The 23,521-nt window shown below is 32.3% G+C and overlaps 1 protein-coding gene across 1 annotated transcript in view; it reads left to right on the top strand.

Moving 5' to 3' along the window:
* LOC143052165 (NADPH oxidase 5-like) overlaps positions 1 to 23,521 on the top strand; it is a 59,014-nt gene that overhangs the window by 24,622 nt on the left and 10,871 nt on the right. Inside the window, exons 2-11 of the mRNA XM_076225122.1 lie at positions 1,252 to 2,065; positions 9,943 to 9,957; positions 13,773 to 13,884; positions 15,746 to 15,896; positions 17,106 to 17,316; positions 18,505 to 18,896; positions 19,724 to 19,899; positions 20,469 to 20,660; positions 21,319 to 21,451; positions 22,727 to 22,900. Coding sequence (XP_076081237.1) covers positions 1,252 to 2,065; positions 9,943 to 9,957; positions 13,773 to 13,884; positions 15,746 to 15,896; positions 17,106 to 17,316; positions 18,505 to 18,896; positions 19,724 to 19,899; positions 20,469 to 20,660; positions 21,319 to 21,451; positions 22,727 to 22,900 — 2,370 coding nt within the window. The remainder of the gene's footprint in view (positions 1 to 1,251; positions 2,066 to 9,942; positions 9,958 to 13,772; positions 13,885 to 15,745; positions 15,897 to 17,105; positions 17,317 to 18,504; positions 18,897 to 19,723; positions 19,900 to 20,468; positions 20,661 to 21,318; positions 21,452 to 22,726; positions 22,901 to 23,521) is intronic.

Below are 23,521 nucleotides of genomic sequence, written 5' to 3'. Positions count from 1 at the left end.
ATAAAAATTATATTTAATAAAACTTTTTTTTAGAAAGATGACAGATATATTCTGTTTCACATATTCAACGAGAAAATTAAAACATGTTTACAACGGGGTTTTCTTCTTGTTCAATATATCTTTCGAAATAAATCATCAGATCCCCTGTTAGCAATTTGAAATGTGGCTTTTAGAAGAAGAAAAATTAACATACATGTACATGTACCAGTGATACATGCATTACTTTTGCATTTAAATTGGTAAAATGATACAAATATGTGCAAATAAGAATTTGATGTATTAATGTTAGTGTGACCTTTAAACTGTTGACACCAGAGGACCAAGATGTAAACAACTACAAAGGAAATTTAACCACGTGACATGAGCTTACGTAATCAAGAGACAGCCAATCAGATCTCTCCAGCATAATACGAACATGAAACAGACCTGTAAAAAATATGTACATGTACAAGTATCATATATAATAATTCAAATAATGTAAAATAAAACTTTCTTTGTTAATGGTATCAACGTGGGAAAATAAATTTGAGTTCGTAATTAGAGTAGAAATTACATAATTTATTAAAAATAATTTTATTGGATCATAGACCATAGACTTTAACTAAAATACGGATTTTAGTGGTACATGTATCAACGTGGGGAAATAAATTTGAGTTCGTAATAAAGGGAGAAATTACATAATTTGTAAAATAAATTTCATATATTGGATCATAGACCATAAACTTTAAACTAAAATACGGCTTTTGGTATGATTTAAATCTGTTAGTTTTAATGTTTTGAATACTTTTTGTACCGTTTTTTCCTTTCCGTTCTTTCTTAAATAGCGTTTCGTCTGTTTTATATGAAACATGTTCTTTGATATTTGTTTTTTTTTTGTTTGTAGTTTTCATTTTGTTACGATTAAATATTTTTCAAAGTTTATTATCATATATAATCCCCATAAACATATTGATATTCATGAATCGTTCAGGTAGTTTAAATATTTTAAGACCATTTTATTTAGATCCAATATAAGAATAAAAAGGCGTGGCATGATTGCCAATGAGACAACTCTCCTGGTGAGACTAAATGACGTAAATGTTTTAACAACTAAATGTCATCGTGCTGCCCTTCGCCAATAAGCAATTCCATATCACATAGTAAGCTAAAAATGGCCCGAACTACAAATGATAATTATTCAATAGAGAAAACTGTGTTTCGTCAATGTTTAATACTTATATTAAATAAAGACAATCTTTTTTTTTATTTTAGAAGTTTTTCTGGAAAGTCAACAAAAAACGAAAGGTAAACACGTGGTGACAATCACTGTCGACAATACAACTGGTAGTCACATTCAAGGTTCAACATATCTGAAGGAATTAAGAAACCAGTCTAAGGCGCATCAACTATCAAGCAGTACAAAACTTTGGAAATCTCACGATGATATATACACAACAACCCAAGATATTCCGAATGGTTTAAGTCTGCTACGATATCTTCCTTCTAGCCCAGTTGAAAGTTCGTACCAACAGTTCATAAAGCCTAAGCCTATTATACGAAGTTTTTTTATAGACGAAACTGGGTCCCAGCTTGAGATTAGTGAAATGAGCAAGTCGAAACACACAAGTCCAGCACAAGGTCTGGCATACAAGAGAAGGGAAGATGTTGCATACACGAACCCTGCGTTCGTTGACTCAAAATCATCAATTTCAAACGAACCCGAAACGAAGGACATAGTCACCATTGGTCAAGATATCAGTTTTAAAACCAACGGTCATCCAAAAACTATTGGTTTTGAAGATGATTCAAAACATGAATCTAACAGCTCCATAAAGGGGAGCAGTAATTTAGAAACCCATGGAAAATCTACGCCTACAGCTCAAGTTATGCCAAATGTCCATTTTAAGGATGAGATCTCTGATGAATTAAGCGACAGTGTCAAAATAGATATGGTGAAAGATGTCGGAAATCATTCAAACGGAAGTACAGAATTTCCCAGAAGTTCACCGGATGCGGATGTACAATCTAAAATTATCCACGACAAGACCAATAATAATATAGTACCTGGAGATAAAAATATTGCAGAGTAAGTAGAATACATAAAGTTTCAATATACCGTCTGATTTTGGTTTTTAAGGCGAGTGCAAGCACCTTTTTCTTCAGTCTCGTTTGACTTGAATATTAGAGTGTGTTGGTGTTATTTTTTAAGATATCATTTACATGTAAGGTCAATATTATATTGAACAAAAACATTCACCAAGTTAAAGTGGCTTTTGATTGATAAATCAATCGCCACGAAAATATTCTAGTTAAATTGTTGATCTTCTAATCTAGTAATATACTTTCAATGGCATTCTTGTGTTCAGTGTAAAATGTATATTTTGATAAATACTGATAAATTTTGTAATTATTCACTGTATCTAAGGAATTATAGCACGAGAATTAAACACCTGAGATTTTTGTCATAGGAAACCCTATTTAATGTTTACAATGTTAGTTGCAAACATTTTTAAATATAAATTCCTCACGCAAAAAAGAGGTGTTTTGTTCCACATATTAAATATGAGTTCTTCGTACAGGAAATTTGACAAATCACACTTTTTTATATTTTAATATGGACTTTTTATTTGATACCAAATCTTTGTATAACTAGAAAAAAGGTTATTATCAAGATGTTTTTTGTTGAATGGGGTTCATTTATAACAAAATAGAGATATCATTTTTCAAAATCAAACAAACATTTTTTGACATTTTTTTTAATTTTTAAACATAATGTCTTGTTTTTTTATTCACACAATGTTGTTAAAAGGAAATTTTCAGTCATACAGATGAGAGGTTTAGCAAGCCAGGTTTAATCGACTTTTTTCTAAATAAGAAAATGCCTGTACCAATTAAGAAATATGACAGTTGTTTTCCATTCGCCTTTTAAATTTTTTTGATTCGAACGTCACTGATGAGTCTTTTGTAGACGAAACGCACGTTTGGCGTAAATATAAAATTTAAATCCTGGTATCTATAATGAGTTTTTTTTTTTTTTTTTTGTTCGAGCTTTTGATTTTGACAACTGAGGACTTTCCATCTTGAATTTTACTTCGAGTCGGTTAAGAGCTCTGCAGAGCTCCTGTTTACTGTGTTAATTTGTACATATCATACCCCTGGCAACTCTAAATACAATTTACTTACTTAGGGAGCTACCATTTGATTTTTAGGGGGGGCTAGGATGAAATTTGAAAAAAAATAGGCAGGACAGGAGTTTTGAGTAAAAAAAAAAGGCAGGATGAGACATTTGCAAAAAAAAAAAAGTCAGGACGACAATTTAGGTAAAAAAAAGTCTGGATAAACTAAAAAAAAAAGGCAGGACCGAACAGAGTGAAAAATAAAAAGGCAGGACAGAGATTACAGCTAAAAAAAAATGCAGGACAAAATTTTTCATCCTAGCCCCCCATAAAAATCAAATGGTAGCTCCCTTACTTACTTTCGAGTTTGATATTTTTGTTATTTTAATTTTGCATGTTATTGAGCACATTTCTTTGTTTTAGTGTAAATGTTTTTGTTTTGATGTAAATATACATTATAGAAGTATATGGAATGGTGTCTTCTTTGAAAATAGGTAAAGCGATCCACACGTATACTTTCACTTATATATCTTCTATACTATTACATCCGATTGCATTGAGTGTGTAGGAAAAGATAATTTATTTGTTTAGGTTGCTTGCTAGCTTAACGGTGAAGTCATTATCAAGTAAGGTATACAACCCTCCTTTCTACATTTGAAAATGCCTGTACCAAGTCAGGAATATGACAGTTCTTGTCCATTCGTTTTTGATGCGTTTTGTTATTTGATTTTGCCATGTGATTATGGACTTTCCGAATTGATTTTCCTCTGAGTTCAGTATTTTTGTGATTTTTTTCGAAGTAGCCTAGTCCTACAGATATGGGCGTTTTTCAATAAAAGTGTGACTTTCAGACCTAAAAAAAATAGAAAATCAACTTGTCTAAAATTTTGTTTCAAGAGTTATTTTGAATACCTCTATTATAGACCTGTTTGTAAACAAAAAGTGCAATCTTAAATACTCTTTAAAATGATATTACTTTCATAATTTGTGTACTGTTTCGTAGGGGACATTTGTCCACTACGAAACTAATTCTAAACACACATCTTATTACAATTTTAAATGTCTCCTATAGACATTCAAGTTTGTTTACTTTATATATCTCATTTTCTTCTGAATTGGAGAACCATTTTTATCGATAAAGATGAGACAGTACTTCACATATGAAGGTACAACTCATGTTACGTAGTGGAAATTTTGATGCGTTTCGTAGTTGACAAAACCGTTTCGTAGTGGACAAAAAGTTTCGTAGTTGACATAACCCTATTCTATGTTAATAAAAACATACTAAAAATTACACGAAACTAACCCTTGTTATTTGTTTTGCACGAATATTATTGAAAAAAAGAGTAAAAAAAGACTGCATGGTAGTGGTAGTGTCCACTACGAAACGTTTTTCTCCCATACTTGTTTCGTAGGGGACATATTCACGTTTTATTTTTTTTCCACAATCCCCATATTACAATAGTAACAAGACTGATTGTATTCATCAAAGCATGTATTAAGCTGTACACTGATATGTTTTTCATAATTTTAAAACCAGATACTGAAGGAGATTTAACCCGTTTCGTAGTAGACATTAACAAAAATACGGTATCACTCTGGTCCATTTGATGTGCTCAGTTTTTCTTACCAACAATTTAACTGCCGTTACAAAAGCATCACTTCTTTTGTAAGACCCTAATATTTATATATCTTGCAAACAAAATTACATTGATTTTATTAAACTGTTTATTAGCAAATTTTAATGACTTCGTTTCGTAGTGGACATTTTGTCAGGGACACACCTTCTGAACTTAAAAATCCTATGTTAAAAGTTGTTTATTAAAATATGTTGCCTCTAAACATATTTTTGAATTATTAAACAACTTATATTAACATTTATTTCTACATATTTATTTTTACGATTATTTAGAGTATGAATGTTGAACAGGCGGTCTAGGGACATGCCATTTTGGTTGTTTTGGACCATTCAGGAATCAATATATTATCAATCCCTCTAAACAAAATAGACTTTTTATTTGCTTAAAAATTTTAAATCTAATTCAAAGTACTGACTGCACAAAAAATTACTTGTAAAGATCAAACACATTTTTTGTAAGTGGCTGGGACAAGAAAGTTGGTACGTTTTTATTGAAAAACGCCCATATATTGGTTATCAGTCGGACTAGTCTACTCTCAGTCTACGGAAGAAGCGTATCGATAAAATATTTTCTTATATCACATAGCGATATTGTCTAATATCAATTGTAAATGTGCAGACATTTCCATGCGGAAAATGTTGTTTTCGGCAACGAAAAATTAAGAAAATACTAATTTTGAAACTTATTGTTCAAATATAAACAACAATTGAGTCTAAATATGCGATACTTTTAAAATATCATAGCGGTGTTTTTGTTATATCAATATTAGTACCGATTAGTATTAATATTAGACTGTTGTACCCATATTTTGACAATTTTACCTATTATGTCTGTTTTGTTCACGCATCGTTGTAAATATGACAGAATTTGATGAGACTGTCATACACGTGAGAGGTGAAGTGCTATAAAACCAGGTTCAATCCACCATTTTCAAAATTTGAAAATGCCGGTACCGAGTCAGAAATATGACAGTTGTTATCCATTCGTTTGGTGTGTTTTATCATTTGATTATACCATTTGATAAGGGACTTTCTGATTTGAATTTTCATCGGAGTTCAGTATTTTTTTTTAATTTTACTTCTTAGTAGTATTGTATGTAAATAAGCAGTTTTAAGACCATTGCTTAAATTCAAATTGTTTTTGGTAACATCTTACAAATTTCTCAATTGGTTTTGGAAGCAAATCTAATCAAATAAGAGTTTAATAAACAATGCCGTAATCAAATAATCAAATAGCTAAGTATCAAAATGATTGACCTGTACTTTTGAATCTCCTTTTTTTTTTTTTTAAATTAGACCGTTGGTTTTCCTGTTTGAATGGTTTAACACTAGCAATGTTCTTGTTCCTATATAGCGTGGTATTCGCTGTGAGCCAAGGATCCGTGTTTAAGGACCTACTTTGATCTATAATGGTTTAATTTAAACAAATTATTACTTTGATGGAAAGTTGTCTCATTCGAACTCATGCACCATCTTCTTATATCTATAAATCTTTAAAATTTCCCCTTATAAATAACTGCTTTCCAGTCCTCCAACTGAACAATCTAAATTTATGAATATAGAAAAGATATATAGATATAGGAAGATGTGGTGCGAGTGCCAATGAGACAACTCTCCATCCAAATAACAATTTAAAAAAAAGTAAACCATGATTATAGGTCAATGTACGGCCTTCAACACGGAGCCTTGGCTCACACCGAACAACAAGCTATAAAGGGCCCCAAAATTACTAGTGTAAAACCATTCAAACGGGAAAACCAACGGTCTAATCTATATAAAAAAAAACGAGAAACGAGAAACACGTATATAAACAAACGACAACTACTGTACATCAGATTCCTGACTTTGGACAGGTGCAAACATTTGCAGTGGGATTAAACGTTTTAATGGATCCAAACCTTCTCCCTTTTTCTGAAACAATAGCATAACATCACAACATAGAAAAACACACGATAAAATATCAATTGGCAGACTTAACTCCATCAAAAAACGTAAATTAATACACAATGAACGAATGAACGAATATACACATTTCTAACGTCAAAAGACATTTACATCTTATTTATTTGTGTTCTAAACATTTTTTTAGTACTCATTGAAGAAATGAATTTATAACAAGCGATACGGATTGTTATTTTGCACTAAGAAATGTTCGCGTATTTATACGATCGGTTACTAGCCAAAAACGAAAGTCAAATCTCTGTGGCAACAATACATCGGAATACCCTCACGGTCATCGCGATGTGAAAGAGCGTCCAGGCGGCGAGCTGATTATGTTCATAGAGATATCGATTTACCAACGGGGAAAAGTCTTTGATATCCAAAAAGAACTGTCTTCCTTCTCAATATCTTTTGCTATGTTAATAATAAATTTATTTTCTGTTTGACAAGATTTTTGATTTTCGTTGTATCTGAAGTTGTCCAATTTTTATAGTCTGAGGCTACTCAGTTGGTATCTTCAAAGAGCGGGACATCAGCATTTGTACATTTTAATTTGTTTGGATTATTCATTTTACCATTTGAATAGTCATTGTAATTTGGAGCTGTATTGGATTGGATTGTTTGAATGAATGTTTCTTTTAAGTAATGATATTTGTTGTCTATTTCGATATTACCAAGGTGGTAGACTATAGCAGTGTGACCAGTAAATTAGAATCTAATAGGTCGGTAGACGTATTTGCAACCGCTTTTAAATTCCGCAATTGTATCATCACTTCTAATAGAATTATAAAAAAGAAGATGTGGTAAGATTGCCAATGAGACAACTGTCCACAAGAGACCAAAATAACGCAGACATTAACAATTATAGGTCGCCGTACGGCCTTCAACAATGAACAAAGCCCATACCGCATAGTCAGCTATAAAAGGCCCCGATAAGACAATGTAAAACAATTCAAACGAGAAAAAAACGGCCTTATTATATAGAAGAAAAATGAACGAAAAAAAAATATGTAACACATAACCAAACGACAACCACTGAATTACAGGCTCCTGACTTGGGAAAGGCACATACATAAATAATGTGGCGGGGTTAAACATGTTAGTTAGTTGGTTAAACCATGTGATTGAAAACAATAGACTGAACAGGTTGTTAACACTTTCAACTATCAATAGGGTCAAGCAACATTTTCGGAATGATAAGTTCATGTAAGCGTTAATTGTGTTACAGTTACGAAATTTTAGTGATGTTGATCCTAAAACATTGAACTGGTCATGATCTAAGTTTGTGAATTATGTTTGCAGTATTCTTGACATGCATTGTGACGTGTCATCGTATTAATTCTATATTAGAAAACTATAGCAGTTATATTAGAAAAGTATCGCATTCATAAATTTTTGATATTAAAAAATCATCGCTATGATATAAGACAAATATCGCATTGATATTTTAAAATATAGCAGTATCGTTGACTTATAGTTGATTTTGGCGTAGCAAACAATTGAATTCATCTCAATTGCATTCCACTGAATTTGCTACATGATATTTATAGAATGTGTACATCTACAAATGACAAATCGTGCATTTATGTTTCATTTATTCAATAATTCAATTTTCTCGTTTAAATACACCTTGCTTGTTATTACATAAAATAACTCATGAAAATTATACACCAGACGTATGTCATGTTAAATGTCACCCTGTTTTAAGAAAAGAGTCATTACTTTATACCGAGAAATCTGCCTTTCTTCGTACAAATGCTAACATTCGTCTGAAATTTCCCACAATGCAACTCGTTGATATAAGACAATATCGCTCGTTGATATAAGAAAAGCTTTTATCGAATCGCTTCTTCCATAGACTGACTCTTATAGAAGGGTAAACTACCTATCTTAATAACTACGTCATGGGTCAGCTAGCAAGCCAGGTAACCAAAGGTATTATCTTTTCCTACACACCTAATACAATCGGCTGTAAATGAGAAGACCTCATTTTGTGTGTCGCTTGTCTCCCTTCCACAATACATTATTTACTCTGCCGCTATGTAATATATGTAACATGCATAGTTGCATTTATCATCCTCACCTATGACTATTTAGTTAGAATTATTTTTGGAGGAAAACGAAAAGAAAGGCGTGCTGATATTGTTTCAGTCATCAGACTGACTTTGAAGTCAAAAAAGATTTCCGTTTATGACTGTTTTAAAATTACACAATAATTTTTCATAAGTATTTGGGTACAATCATCTTCGCGATTTTCTGTATTCTTTGATCATACATATACTATTATAACTAAATAACGTGTGTTTGCTATTTACCATAAATTCCAATAGTTTACTAACCACGGCGGTCACTGATATAGAGTCCCTATATGATATATCAGTGAACTTTTATAGTTTGTATAATGAATGTATGTTCATAGTATACAGACAATTAGAAAACGAAAAATAACTGTCTCTGGAAAAAAGGGGAAGGCTTAAAAATGACAGTCATAAATCTTTTTCGAGTCCTCGATCGTAGCCACTCTGCCATTGTTATTACACTACAAAATCCGAGAAGTTACGATTTGCACTCTGCCACTGTTATTACACCACAAAAGCCGAGAAGTTACGAATTGTATAGTTTTATTTCATTAGTTATCCTTAGCTATGTTGACTATAGATTTTTTTTGTAGAAATCGTTTTACGAGCAGTTTAAAAACACCATTGAAAATCAATTTAAGTAAAGATTTTTTGGTAGGAGTGTTGATCTACAAAAACCTTATCGCTTACCTGCATCCAACTTATCGAGGTTTGACGAGTGTACTTTTTTGTCTCATAATTGATTGACAGAAAGCCTACCAAGCTGCTACAATCATGTACACTGAATCAATATGCCATTTCAGAATCTAAAGAACTAATAATTGATAGTCCTGTCTGTGATTAACTGACAGATTTAAGGCATAATCAGTCACTTGAATCTTTATTTTCAATTGTGTATACCAAAATGTTGTGAAAAAATGGCAAGGCCGTTTCGTATCCATGAAATTAAACATTATTACTTTTTATCAATGGTTTAGTTTACGAATAGTTTTCTTTAGATTATAAAACGAACTAACGACAAAATTATCATTTATTCATTTTCCTTTTTCAGAAAGTATTGTATAAACTATGATAGTTCTTTGATATCAAACATCAGATTTTGCTCTTTCAATGGTATTTTCAAACTACTTGTATTACAAAATTATATAATAGTAATTAAAATGCAACAAATATTGCTGGTTATTTTTAGTTATTTTAATAGCAGGTAAGATTTCAGTAGCATGTTTATATGCCAGATCAATAACACAGTTTTTTTGCCATTTCACTGTACGGAATCTCAAGTTGTTCTCTTATTTAACTTTTCACATTAACATTTACTAACTGCATTTTCCAATCTTAAAGATTGGAAATCTCAGTTTTTATTTTCATCTCTGAGGATTGTTTTTTCCAGCGGAATGAAAATGATCTTTCTGAATTAACCACTCTTTATCGCTTTCATTCAAACTCAGCTTTTTACACAGTCGTCTGCATTGCCGTTTTCCCCGCCATTTGAATTCAATTCAAAAGAAATCTTAATTCTGATTTACTGTATTTAGTACATGTATCTTATATAATTTTGCTAAAAAGTCGGCTTATATAGTTGCTACAAATTATACCAAGATAATTACTACAAATCATACTTAGATCTTTATACGCTACAAATTATACTTATATATACGCCACACATTATGCTTAGTTATAGAGGTCATTATACGCTACAAATCATACTTAGATATAAACGCTACACATATGCTTAGATCCATTACAAATTAGGCATATATTATTGCTACAAATTATACTCAGATAAATGGTTGTATATACAATAAGAGCTTACTCTGTCTTACACTATTTGAAAATACTCTCATATTTTATTTCCATATATAAAAGAAGATGATTATCTTAAAATAGAAGGCGTGTTTGTTTAATTCATTCATGTTTATTTTGTGTGATGTTATTTGTAACAGACAAGATAATCTTTAATTAAAATGGAGAACTAGGACGATATTTTGAAAACTATGTAAATTTATGTTACAGATTGCAAAGCAAACTCGTTTTTGTGTTATTCGTTAAAACTGCAAATGATGTTTACATATCAATCATTCGTTTTCCCTCTAAACTTCGTATCTTGTTTAAAAGCACGAATATGTCATTCAATAACTTTCAATGTTGCGTTAATACGAATTCAGATTTCATTAGAAAATATAATAGATATCATAAGTCTGCAAAACAGATGATTTGAAAAAAGACGAAAAAAAACAAGACGGCAGTTTTACCTCGTTTATGAAAACAAATAGTTACTTTTACTAGAGATATCTTCCGGATGAAATGACTTTTTGAATCATCAAAATGTATAAAATGCACCAACCTTTCAAATTTTTTTTAGTGGGGGAGGTATTGTTCTATTCTTAATATCGCTAAAAAAAGTGAAATAAAGTTCAAATCTATTTGAATCAAAAATAAAATAAACACAACATCGATTAAAAAATGTTCCTGTATGTTATACATACTTGTGTAAAATTTTTATATCGACACAAAGCCACTGATGTCTTCATATACATGTAAAATGCAATGGAGAGTCGATGCCTTTATATATATTTCCTTCTTAATATGACAAGGGGGAAAAAAGAGGTCATCTGTATCAAATATGATCACATATTTCAATATGTTCAGTAAAATCATTTAATATTCTTAGTAAAGTAATAATGTTATTTAATAAGTTATTGAAAAATACTACAAGTTTATAAATTGTTATATCAAAATAATTTTCACCTTAAGCAAGCAAGCAAGCAGAGAGCCTGCAATTTATTCGCAGTCGTTTATTGCTGTTTCGAATGGTTAGTTTCTATTTATTGTTTTTCTTAGCTTGTTCTTGTGATGTGGTGTTACACAACTGTCATAGGTAATGGAATTGTTAGAGTCTTCAAACATGTTTAACACAGCCACATTCTGTATATGTTCCTGTCCCAAGCCAGGAGCCTGTATTATTTAACCCCGCCACATTCTGTATATGTGCCTGTCCCAAATCAGAAGCCTGAAGTATTTAACCCAGCCACATTCTGTATATGTGCCTGTCCCAAATCAGAAGCCTGAAGTATTTAACCCCGCCACATTCTGTATATGTGCCTGTCCCAAGTCAGGAGCCTGAAGTTTAGTAATTTTCGATATTTCTCTTGCATTTGCTCTGCGTAAATTGTTTCGTTATAAATTTGTCTGTTTATATTCTCAATCAAATTGTTTCATATTCTTCTTTTTGAGGCCTTTCATAGCCGACTTTACATATGGCTTTTTATCACTGTTCAATGCAATACAGTTGCCTATAATTGCTTACATCTGCTTCATTTGACTTTGGTGGATAGTTGTTTCATTGGCAATCATACCGCATATCCTTATTTTTATAATAACAATGAGTTGATACTAACATACTTTTCTTATATCGTTTTACTTCTCTCCTGCATATAAACATTTTACTTAGTTTACTTTTTATATATTTTTCAAATATTATTGCCTGCTAACATCGTTCAATAATTTGTTTGCCATGCTCTTACTTGTATTTGTTTATTGTATTTTCAGCCATTGTTCTTTGTTGTCTTCGTAAATAAAACAATGTCATTCACGTTTTGAAATTATGCAATAATATATACATGTACCACATCTCCTAATTTGTACACTGCATATGCGCAGCCAAAAAAATATCATTGCAATAGAAAATTGAAATTCAGTATTCAATATCTTAATCATTCTTAAATCCGCAATATAAACTTGAAGCCGGGATCGAACTTGTTTGTTTAGATTTTTGTTGTTGACATATTCATGTCAAATACGTGCATATCCAATGCATGCTGGTACTGCGCAAGGTCATTCCCCCATGTGTTTCACTGATTGTATTAAATATGTCACTGAAGGTTATTTGTAATATTTTATTCAAAATCAAGCATTTACGTGATGGCAAACATTCTAGCTTAATTTCCATAAATGAAAGTTAGAATACATTAAGCTTACTTTAATATATACATGTACCACAGGTTTGGATTCATAAAAGCCGCAACCGGCGCGCGCTTACTTTTAAATAGTCAAAACTATTTATTTATTACTGCTAGATTGTGTCAAAATAAGGCTTTTGTATTGCTTATTCGCACGAGCATCTTATCAACCCTGATATGCGCTTGTATCATTGAAGTACATAATGAAAAGCTTTCTCACTGGCAAAACATCTAAATCATAAGTAAAAGAAAAGCCAACGACTTCTCGGGAAAATATGAAAAAATATTGAAAAAACACACCTGGCTTATTCAACAAACAATACATAGAAAACTGAAAACTGACTCCACCTGATATCAGATGATCCGGGAGGCAGTCCTGAAAGACAATTGGCCGTTTCAGAATCTAAAGCATCATGGGTAATTTCATTGTTCGTACCCCAAAGTGAAAATAACGTTACGTCATTGGTTGAATCTCGATTGTTTAGGACGTTTTAAACCAATCAAAACGCTTTGGTGTACGCTTTTGAAAATATTACCCAGGATGCATTAGATTCTGAAACGGCGAATTGTATACAAAATACACTGCGACGGACTTAATAACAAAAACATTATGCAAGATCTGATAAATTAGTTAATGGTAAGAGATCCCCGGCTGAGACATGTTAATGAACTTTTTAAGTATATTCTTTTACCAAGGCATTTTTTAGCCGGAATGGGTCGTTTCTGGATTTCTATAACAAAGAGGTAAAAGACGCAAGAGAAAATACAAAACACAATTAAGTTAAAGAAAAATGACAACGCTGTAGAAAAAAAAACACGAAAGACTACGAACAAGTTCACAGTACTGTATTTAGATAACAAAAGACCGAGCAACACAAACCACAACAAAAGCTGGGAGCGGTCACAGATACTCTGGAACGTTAAACATGTACTGTTTCATGTTACACATGTAATAGATAGCTATCTGCCATTAACACGTTTCAATTATTCTCAACAATTATAGTATTTTTAAATGATCTGTGTTTTGATATTACAATGATTGTATGTTTTTTTTAAATAGAGATGAAGAGGTTAAATGGTTGGCATGGATGGAAGTACAGTTCAAAAAGATTGCAGGGGAAGATGGAGAGATAAGTTTGGAAGAGTTCAAAAATGCATTGGGGGTGAAAAGGGTAAATTGAAAGTCTAAAGTCACTCTGAATCAAAGATTGAATTTGAAGTTTCTCGTTGGGGTTGAAGACCCATTGGTAGAATTTGGCTGATTTTTTTACTTTATGATCGGGTTATCGGGTTGTTGTCTCTTTGACACATTCGGCAATTCCATTGTCTTTTAGCATAATTCTTAACAACAGACAATTATATACAAGATACATGTATACCGTTCTTTTGAAAGGTATCAAATCATCCTGAAATATTGGGCACAAGACGTAAAGCAGACACCATGAAATCAATTCAAAGTATCAGTCGTCCTTAACATGCAATATGTGATCCGTGTAAACTTATCGAACCTTTAAACAAACTTATAAGTAAGGGTTATCGTACCTATATTGTAATTAGATCTCTGAATATAGTTTACATTGGCACTATTATCGATTTTGTCATTAGCAAATTAAAACATAACTAAATTGTTTCTTCTTTTGAGGCGGGATGTATAGAGACACAGACACGTTAATTTGTATCTCTATAGAAGTCGCTTCTCACTATCTTACTACCTGTCGATACATTTATTTTAGGCATTGCACAAGTCATGTCTTCTCTGACTGTTCATGACGTTAAAATACTAAATCCCTGGGATGTGTTTTAGTTGATTTTAGTCTCTGTTGCATGATTTTTTATTATTAATTGTTTTTGGCTTTTAACTAGCTGTCAGTAACTGCGAGTACTCTCAAATCGTATTTTCTTGTTAATTCGACCTGTTGATACTGTTTATAATGCTTTTTTGTTATTTTATATTAATGTGGATCTTGTCTATATAACAGCTTTGATTATTTGGAATATCTTCTAATTTTCACTTACTACATTTGTATAAATTTCAAGATTTACCTGTATTATTAAAACCGTTTTTTTTCAAAAGTGATAATTTTCGAAGGGTTAAATATTTCGCAGTGGTGTCTTGCCATGGCTTTATTTGGACTTGTTTGTTTGATTTTTGGCCTTGAATGTTTGTCCCTAATATTTTATTAACTGTGCATTTGCATTCAGATATCGCAGATCAAATTTATTCGTTCATAGTGTATTAATTTACGTTTTTTGATTGAGTTAAGCCTGCCAATTGATATTTTATCGTGTGTTTTTCTATGTTGTGATGTTATGCTATTGTTTCAGAAAAAGGGAGAAGGTTTGGTACCATAAAAACGTTTAATCCAGCTGCAAATGTTTGCACCTGCCTAAGTCATGAATCTGATGTACAGTAGTTGTCGTTTGTTTATGTAATTTATACATGTTTCTCGTTTCTCAATTTTTTATAAAGATTAGACCGTTGGTTTTCCCGTTTGAATGGTTTTACACTAGTAATGTTGGGGTCCTTTATAGCTTGTTGTTCGGTGTGAAGGCTCAGTGTTGAAGACCGTACATTGACCTATAATGGTTTACTTTTTTAAATTGTTATTTGGATGGAGAGTTTTTTCATTGGCACTCACACCACATCTTCCTATATCTATGAGATATTTGCATCTTGACTTTAAGCAGACAACATTAATTCAATTATAGATTACAAACATACTTAAATATTCATGAAATATTTGCCACTGGACGTAAAACACACAACATGAATTTAATTCAATGTTTCAAACGTCTTACATGCATTTAATATGAGCCACTTGAAGTTTAATAGACTAAATCAGTTCAATTAATGGTATCATACTTAAACATTCATGAAATATTTGCCACTGGACTGGACGTTGATTTATTCAATTCAAGATATCAATTGTCCCATCTAAAGTCTAGACAAAGTTAAATTAAAAAAAATACAATAAAATATGTTTTTAAAACAAAACATGCGTATTATTTAACATTATTCATATTTTCTTTCAGTCCTTTTTTGCTGAACGTTTCTTTACCTTGTTCGACAGCGACAAAAGTGGTTCTATAGAATGTGACGAACTCATGGTTGGTCTCCGTAAACTGACCAAGGGGACGCCGGCAGAAAAACTCAAATTCCTCTTTGATGTATATGATGCAAATGGTAGTTTACTAAATAAACTAATAATTTTATTTTCTTATTTATGACATAAACCATGTCCTAAATGAATATAAAAAAGAAGATGTGGTATGATTGCCAATGAGTCAACTCTCCAAAAAAGAAAAAAAATGACACATATGTTTACTTCTATAGGTCACCGTTCGGCCTTTATCGATGAGTTAGGCACATACCGCATAGTCAGCTATAAAAGGCCCCGAAATGCATGTTGTATATGCATACTTTTAATATTTTTAAAAAGAAACATCGTGAATGATTTCATGTTCAAAATGCACTTGCTACGCAGCAATTGATTACATTATAAATAAGTAAAAGAAGGTTTTGTATAAATGCATGACACAACTCTCAACCAGAGATCAAACGACAAAGAAGGAAGTTGACAACTATAAGTCATCACACGAACTTCAACAATGAGCAAAAGCACATACGGTTGCTACACAAGTACGTATAGTTTTATAAGCAGAACCATTCCTGCTCTGCATCATGAAATGTATAATTAAATACGGCAATAAACTTGCTACTATTCTATTAGTAAACTCAAAATAATCAGATGTTATACCAATATATGATATTTCCGCGGGGGGGGGGGTCTTTTCGTAGCGTGTTCGCCTCGAGTGCGGGAAGTCAAGGGTTCGAATATCCTCCGGGTCAAGATAAAGATTTTATACTGTAATTGATATGTGTTCTGAACACCATATGCCAGTTATATAATGAAATGAGAGCATAGATTGGTTAACATGTGTCTGGTGGGGATGTTATGTCTTCCTTTATACTGTTTCCTTTTGAACTAGCAAGTTAAAAACTCCGACTCAATGTGTTGGTCTAGAACAACGTAGGGTTAATATTCGTATAACATTAACATGTTTGCGTCCTGAATATGCATTTGATTCGCCGCTGTATATTAAAAAGCCGTATATTATTACCATCACCAGTTGGGAGAAAGAAATATTGGTCACATCTTACACTGAAATATTTGAAATTTCTTTCGTACCAGTAACAGTAATTGTCATGCTCGGTCGCGGCAGAGGAAACATGGAATGTTGCCCTTGTCCGTCCGTACGCCCAACAAAGTCTGTGTTCGCCAAATTTAGTTTGCCTCAACCACATGTTATGAAACTTATACACAATTCGTAGTACCTTTTTTTTTTTTTTTTTTTGAAGCATTATCTAAACATTTTAATATTTTCTTAAAAGAAAGTGGTACTATTGATATCGATGAGTTGAAGACAGTCCTAAGATCGTGCATGGAGGAAAGTTCCCTACAGCTGAGTGAGGATGATTTAGACAGTCTGACTGCTTTGTTGTTTGAATCAGCTGATGAAGACGGAAGTGGGGAAATATCATTTGACGAACTAAAAGCGGAACTAGAGAAACATCCGGGTGTTATTGAAAATTTGTCAATCAGGTATAGCATTTTTCCGAAAAGTCCGTATGTGAATGAAACCAAAATTTTACACTGAGTGAAAAATACCATTGATTTTTGTTTTTCTTACAGATTTATTCAGTTTAACATACATTGTACCTTTCTACAAATAAATAATCAGGAGTTGTATGATTGTCATCTGGACACGCCGACCAGTGAACTAACGAATATGATGTATAAAACATCTTTAGATCACCATATTTTCTTCAACAATAAATAAAACCCATACTGTCTGATACGTTATTAAAAAGGCCACGGATTAACAAATAGTGGTAATAATAGATCACGAGAAAACAAGTGCACGAAAGAGGGGGGATAGGAGGGGTCTTGATCCCGAAATCCCGGACTTGAAAAAACACAATTCCGAGGTCCCAAATTTAAATAAAGCAAATCCCGACATCCCGAAATCCGAAAAAAAGGATTCCCGGATCCCGAAAGGGTCAATCCCGAAATCCCGAGCTTAAAAACACCCGATCCCGGAGTCCCGATAAAGGTCCTATTCCCCCTCACGAAATAACCCCCGAACGTTAAAATAGGACAATTGAAACAATAGAAACTTTGCTTGAATCTTAACTTTAAATCATATACACAAAGAGTGTATTAAATTCTAGTTCTAGCTAAATGTAACCATATTGAACACAATTTTATAGTAAACTTTCGATGATATTTCTTATACTTTTTATGTTTGGGTCGCAAATACATTTTACTTGCGAGACTATATTCTAAACTCACACATAACTTTTATAATAGGTGTTCGAGCCTCAATCTAGTATTTATCTATTAATTGATTGAATTTTGTCTTACATGTACGTCGCCTCAGCATAAAAAGGCTAAACCACGGCGAAATACAAGTACAAATGTATCTGTCGAAAGTAGCAAGGTTAACGCGATCTGTTTTATGTAGAATGATTGTTTGCCAATAAAAAAAAAAAAAAACACAAATGAAACCGGTTAGAACTAAACAAATCAATAAAATCGAGAGTAAATCATAAACACAATGACAAGGGTAAGACGAGTGCATTCTATTATATGATCTATGGAGTAATTTCAATGAAATTTAGAAACTCCTCCAAAAAACTGCTTGAAAATTAACAAATGAACATAGAAGAGTGTTGTAACCTATTATAAACAAAAGACTATCTTTCTGATTACCAACGTTTATTTTAACAGTGCCGCCCAATGGATGAAGCCGCCAGTCAAGAAGAAACAGAAAGATGGCTTCTCAAGATATTTCACAAAAAGATATATTCTGAATAATGTACGAAAAGTTTTGTTCTTTTTGTGGTATGTTTTGGCAAACATTGGATTTGGAATTTATGCTGGTTGGAACTATCGAACATCGAATGGATTTATCATTGCTGCCAGAGTTTGTGGAATGAATTTAAATTTCAACTGTATGTTTATACTCGTTCTTATGCTGCGTAAATCATTGACGTATCTGCGCATGACAAAAATAGGCAATTTGCTGCCGATCGATCAACATATTTTATTTCACAAAATGGTCGGAATCATGATAGCGTTTTACAGCGCTGTTCATACAATCGCTCATTTGGGGAATGCAAGTAAGTATTGTTCTGTTTTATGCGCCACCTAGGGGCATTATGTTTTTCGGTCTGTCTGTCCGTCCGTCCGTCCGTCAATTCGTTCGTTAGTTCGTTCATTATTTCGTTCGTCTGTCCCGCATCACGATAAAGTTTTTGGTCAAAGTAGTTTTTGATGAAGTTGAAGTCCACACAACTTTAAACTTAATACAAATGTTCCATATGATATGATCTTTTGATTTTTAATGCCAAATTAGAGTTCTGAGCCCCATTTCAGGGTCCAATGAACATATGGAATGATAGTGCGATTGGGGCATCCATGTCTATGGACACATTGTTGTTTTAAATTTCTTCTCTTCTCGAAATACCTGCCAATGGCGTTATTCAATCACTGATGATATAAGCTCATTGATCAGTCCTGTGTATACCTTTTAGAGCAAGAAACGACTAATGTATTAATTATTTTTTTTCAAGATAGTACGAGAAAAGAAAAGATTGCAAAAATGAAAAACGATGTTTATACGTAGAAATGAAACCATTTCATTATCTAAGGTCATAATGTTCAAAATAGCGAATTGGTGTGTTTCATATATATAATCAATTTTATATTTGTGTCTCATTTATTCGCATATAATGTTCTAAAAAAAAAATGATGAAGAAAGACACATCCTCCTTTAAAATAAAAAAATAGAAAAAAATAATTTTACGTTACAAATTATATTTCAAAATTAAAGAAATAGAAAAAAGATAACAGACAGATACATTTGTAGCTCAGAAATTAAATTTCTAAATAGTTGTCGAGTGTGTAGATAATACTTTTTTATATGAAATGTTCGTCTTTTTCATAGTTTTACTCGATAAATCCAGAGACGATCTGAAACTTTGGGAGATTTTATTTACTACCAAGGCGGGCTTTGGTTGGGTTTACGACACAGCTATTCTGACTGGATGGGGATTAGATATTATAGTGGTCATAATGGTCATCTGTTCTATGCCATTTGTCCGGAGGAGTGGACACTTCCAGGTATGTACAATGTATGCACATATGCATGAGGTAAAGTCAAATATAATTTGAAAATAAAATAAGTCTATAAATTTCAACCGTCAAATGTGTAGTATAGTATTAATCAGCTTTAAGAAGAAAAAAAACAACATTATGTTTTCGAAGATTTCATCCAATTTATATAAAGGAACGTATGCCAATTAAACACTTAAAGGAAGAAAAAAAAACCATGCATATACTTAATCTATATGGTCACCTTGACATCTCCCGTTCACCAGTAAGTCCTATGCCAAGGGATGTATATAAAAAAAGAAGATGTGGTATGATTGCTAATGAGAAACTCTCCACAAGAAACCAAAATGACACAGAAATCAACAACTGTAGGTAACCGTACGGTCTTCAACAATGAGCAATGCCCATACCGCAGTTTTTACTTATAACACATGTATTACAAGTTCTATTTGTAGCTGTTATGCTCGAAATATACATATGTTCCGTATTAAATGTTTAAATTTGACACACATAATTGTTATACATTATACACATAATTTTATGTTTCTTATATACACAATGTTATTTTTCTCTTGTAGGTGTTCTATTGGACACATATGTTGTATGTACCATTCTGGATTCTTGTTATCATCCATGGTTCAAACTTTTGGAAATGGTTTGTAGCTCCTGGGCTTCTGTTCATCTTGGAAAAGCTTTCAAGATCAAAATTTATAAAGAGAGCGCGATATGGAAATACTTATATTGAAGAAATAACATTATTGCCATCTGGGGTAAGTTTAAAGCTTTGTAAACGTCCATCGGTATATTTTACTGTCGCAAACTAAATTTACCTTGTGAAGCGAACAGTTACCTCTTTTCTATATAATGCAAATAAACAATTCATTTAATTTTAATCATTATTTTTATGTTTAATTTTTATTAAAGGTGGCGAACACACAACTGCAATTTCATATTGTTCCTGTATGTAGTTTTCTGTCAACGCCATTTTTAGCGCATTTGTTTTCACAAAATTATAATTATTTCAACAAACTGCACTTTCATCTTCAAGTGCTTTCTTTATATATTTATCCATACTCTTGCTAAACAATAAGATTAAGACGGGTCTTTTTATATTATCATTATTGGATAAATTAACGTATATTTTTAGCTCCGTAGGTTAAAGAGTTGCAGATATGTACATGTAACTGGGTTAACTTTTTGATGTTGTAAATGTAATTTTTGAGAGCTACAACGAAAAAAGTTATGAAAATGGTCATGCACAATGCCCATTTGATAGCTATTTTTTGTAAGATCCCTTAGGCTTAAATATATTAACACCAATTGTAATAGATGTATATACAAACTCGTTGCTTTAACTTTTCCCCACTAAAATGTCATAAGACAAACATAAAATTCTCATTTACGATCTACTCTTTTATTCCTTCCTAGGTCACACATTTAGAAATAACAAGACCTGACAATTTCTCATACAAGGCTGGGGATTACTTGAATATACAAATTCCTGCAATTGCTGAACACGAATGGCACCCATTTACAATAAGTAGTGCACCTGAGATGGACGGTACGTATTTAAATGAAATAAAGAATGTGGAGGGATCAGTTTCGCTGTTGTCGAGTCATTACATAAATGCTTAATGCCTATGGGGATACCCAACACTTTCGCTAACAGATTTGTTTTGTTTAATTTCTATCAAATTTGACAAAATATTTACTTTGACCTTTGACTAAAGTATAAAATTTCAAACAATTTGAACCACACCGTTTACAGGAACTGTTTCGATAGATAAATAGTATTTTGAAAAGCACTAAAAGAGGGACGAAAGATACCAGAGGGACAGTCAAACTCATAAATCGACAAAAAACTGACAACGCTATGGCTAAAATGAAAAAGACAAGGAGACAAACAATCGAACACATGACACAACCTAGAAAAACAAAAAATAAAAAAACGAACCCCACCAATAAGTGATCATAGCGAAGCTTATCTCTCTGTACTAAAAGAACATGATTAAAACGTTAAGCTGATATTTAAAGAATAAACATCCTTAGATGTACTGTACCCTTAAATTCGTATGACGTCAGTGAGAACTACGTTGTTAGTTGTGTTGGAGAATTGCCGACCCGAGTTCGGGCGGTAATGGGTTCGACTCCCGATCAATAAAACTTTTGAATTGGAGTGCTTCACAATGCACGCTCATTGAAGAAATTAGAGAACAAACTGGTCTGGTCGGACCCGGAATAATGCGTTCGATTAAAGTGATATGTCTGCCTACGATTGATAACTGCCACAAGACTTTCAGCAGCCATAATTGAAAAAAATAATAATACCGGTATAGGAAATTAAAATGGCATAATATCTAATATTGGTATGCAATACTGTAAACCAACTTATTTTTGTTTATACTTTATTTCGCCTTTAGTCCATTTTACGGCGATTTTCATTCGCGATTTTCAAATATATTTAATGAAGTTAAACATATAGGAAAACTATTTCGTTGTCGTGACGTTTTATTTGCGTTATTTTGTGCTAGCGAAAGTCGGGAAAATGAAACGCTTGCAACAACTAATTGATTTACAGTATGTAAAACTGATCACAAATGCCTGTATGAATTTGCCGTTTCAGAATCTAATGCATCCTGGGTAATATTTTCAAAAGCGTACACCAAAGCGTTTTGATTGGTTTAAAACGTTATAAACAATGGAAATTCAACCAATGACGTAACGTTATTTTCACTTTGGGGTACGAACAATGAAATTACCCATGATGCTTTAGATTCTGAAACGGCCAATTCAGTAAGGTGTTTTACTACAGTTTTTTTGTTGTATATTTTAACAGGAAGGTTATGGCTACATGTAAGATCAGCTGGTCACTGGACAAAGAAATTATACGAGCACTTTGAGAAGTACGACCCCGCAGAAACCGAGGACATAGAAGATGACCATTGTCCAATGGATGACATTGAAAGACGACGAAAGTCTGCTGTAGGTTCAAGGAGAAAATCAACAATTGGTATGAAACATAACAAAACAACTATTGATTGATTTGCTTGTGTTCAACACTTTCACTAAAATTAATTTGGCTCGTTTAATTTTCATAAAATTTTGTCAAAGTATTTACTTTGACACTTTAACAAAAATATAAATTACACTGGTAATTATATAGCAATTTGACAAACACCAATATTCTGTTTACAACACAACGTAATTAAAACGTTTAGCTGAATTTACAGAGTTATCTCCCTGTAGTGTTAGGTACCACCTTAAAGCGCTATCATTTATGTCGTAGCTGCTAGTGTAACAGTAAATTTGGTCCGGTAGTAAAATGTGTCCTCCCGACTTTTTTTCCCTAGTTAATCAAGTCCATGTCCATGATTTTACTAGGAATATAAGTCCTAGGACAAATGTTCCTAGGAAAATAAGTCCATAGCTAGTAAATTATGTCTGGCACTTGTTTTCCTAGGAATAATTGTCCCAAGACTTGTTTTTCTTATAGTTTTATTATATCATAAAATATATTTATTTTAAAATAGATGACAAAAATGTTAGATAAGATTGAAAAATTTCCTTATTTTTTTCCAATTAAAATAAAGGACATTTCCCTTATAACCTAATTAAAACATGAATATTGAGT

Source organism: Mytilus galloprovincialis, chromosome 11 (assembly GCF_965363235.1).
Source record: "Mytilus galloprovincialis chromosome 11, xbMytGall1.hap1.1, whole genome shotgun sequence".
NCBI lineage: Eukaryota > Metazoa > Mollusca > Bivalvia > Mytilida > Mytilidae > Mytilus > Mytilus galloprovincialis.
This window is presented reverse-complemented; position numbering and strand designations above follow the sequence as displayed.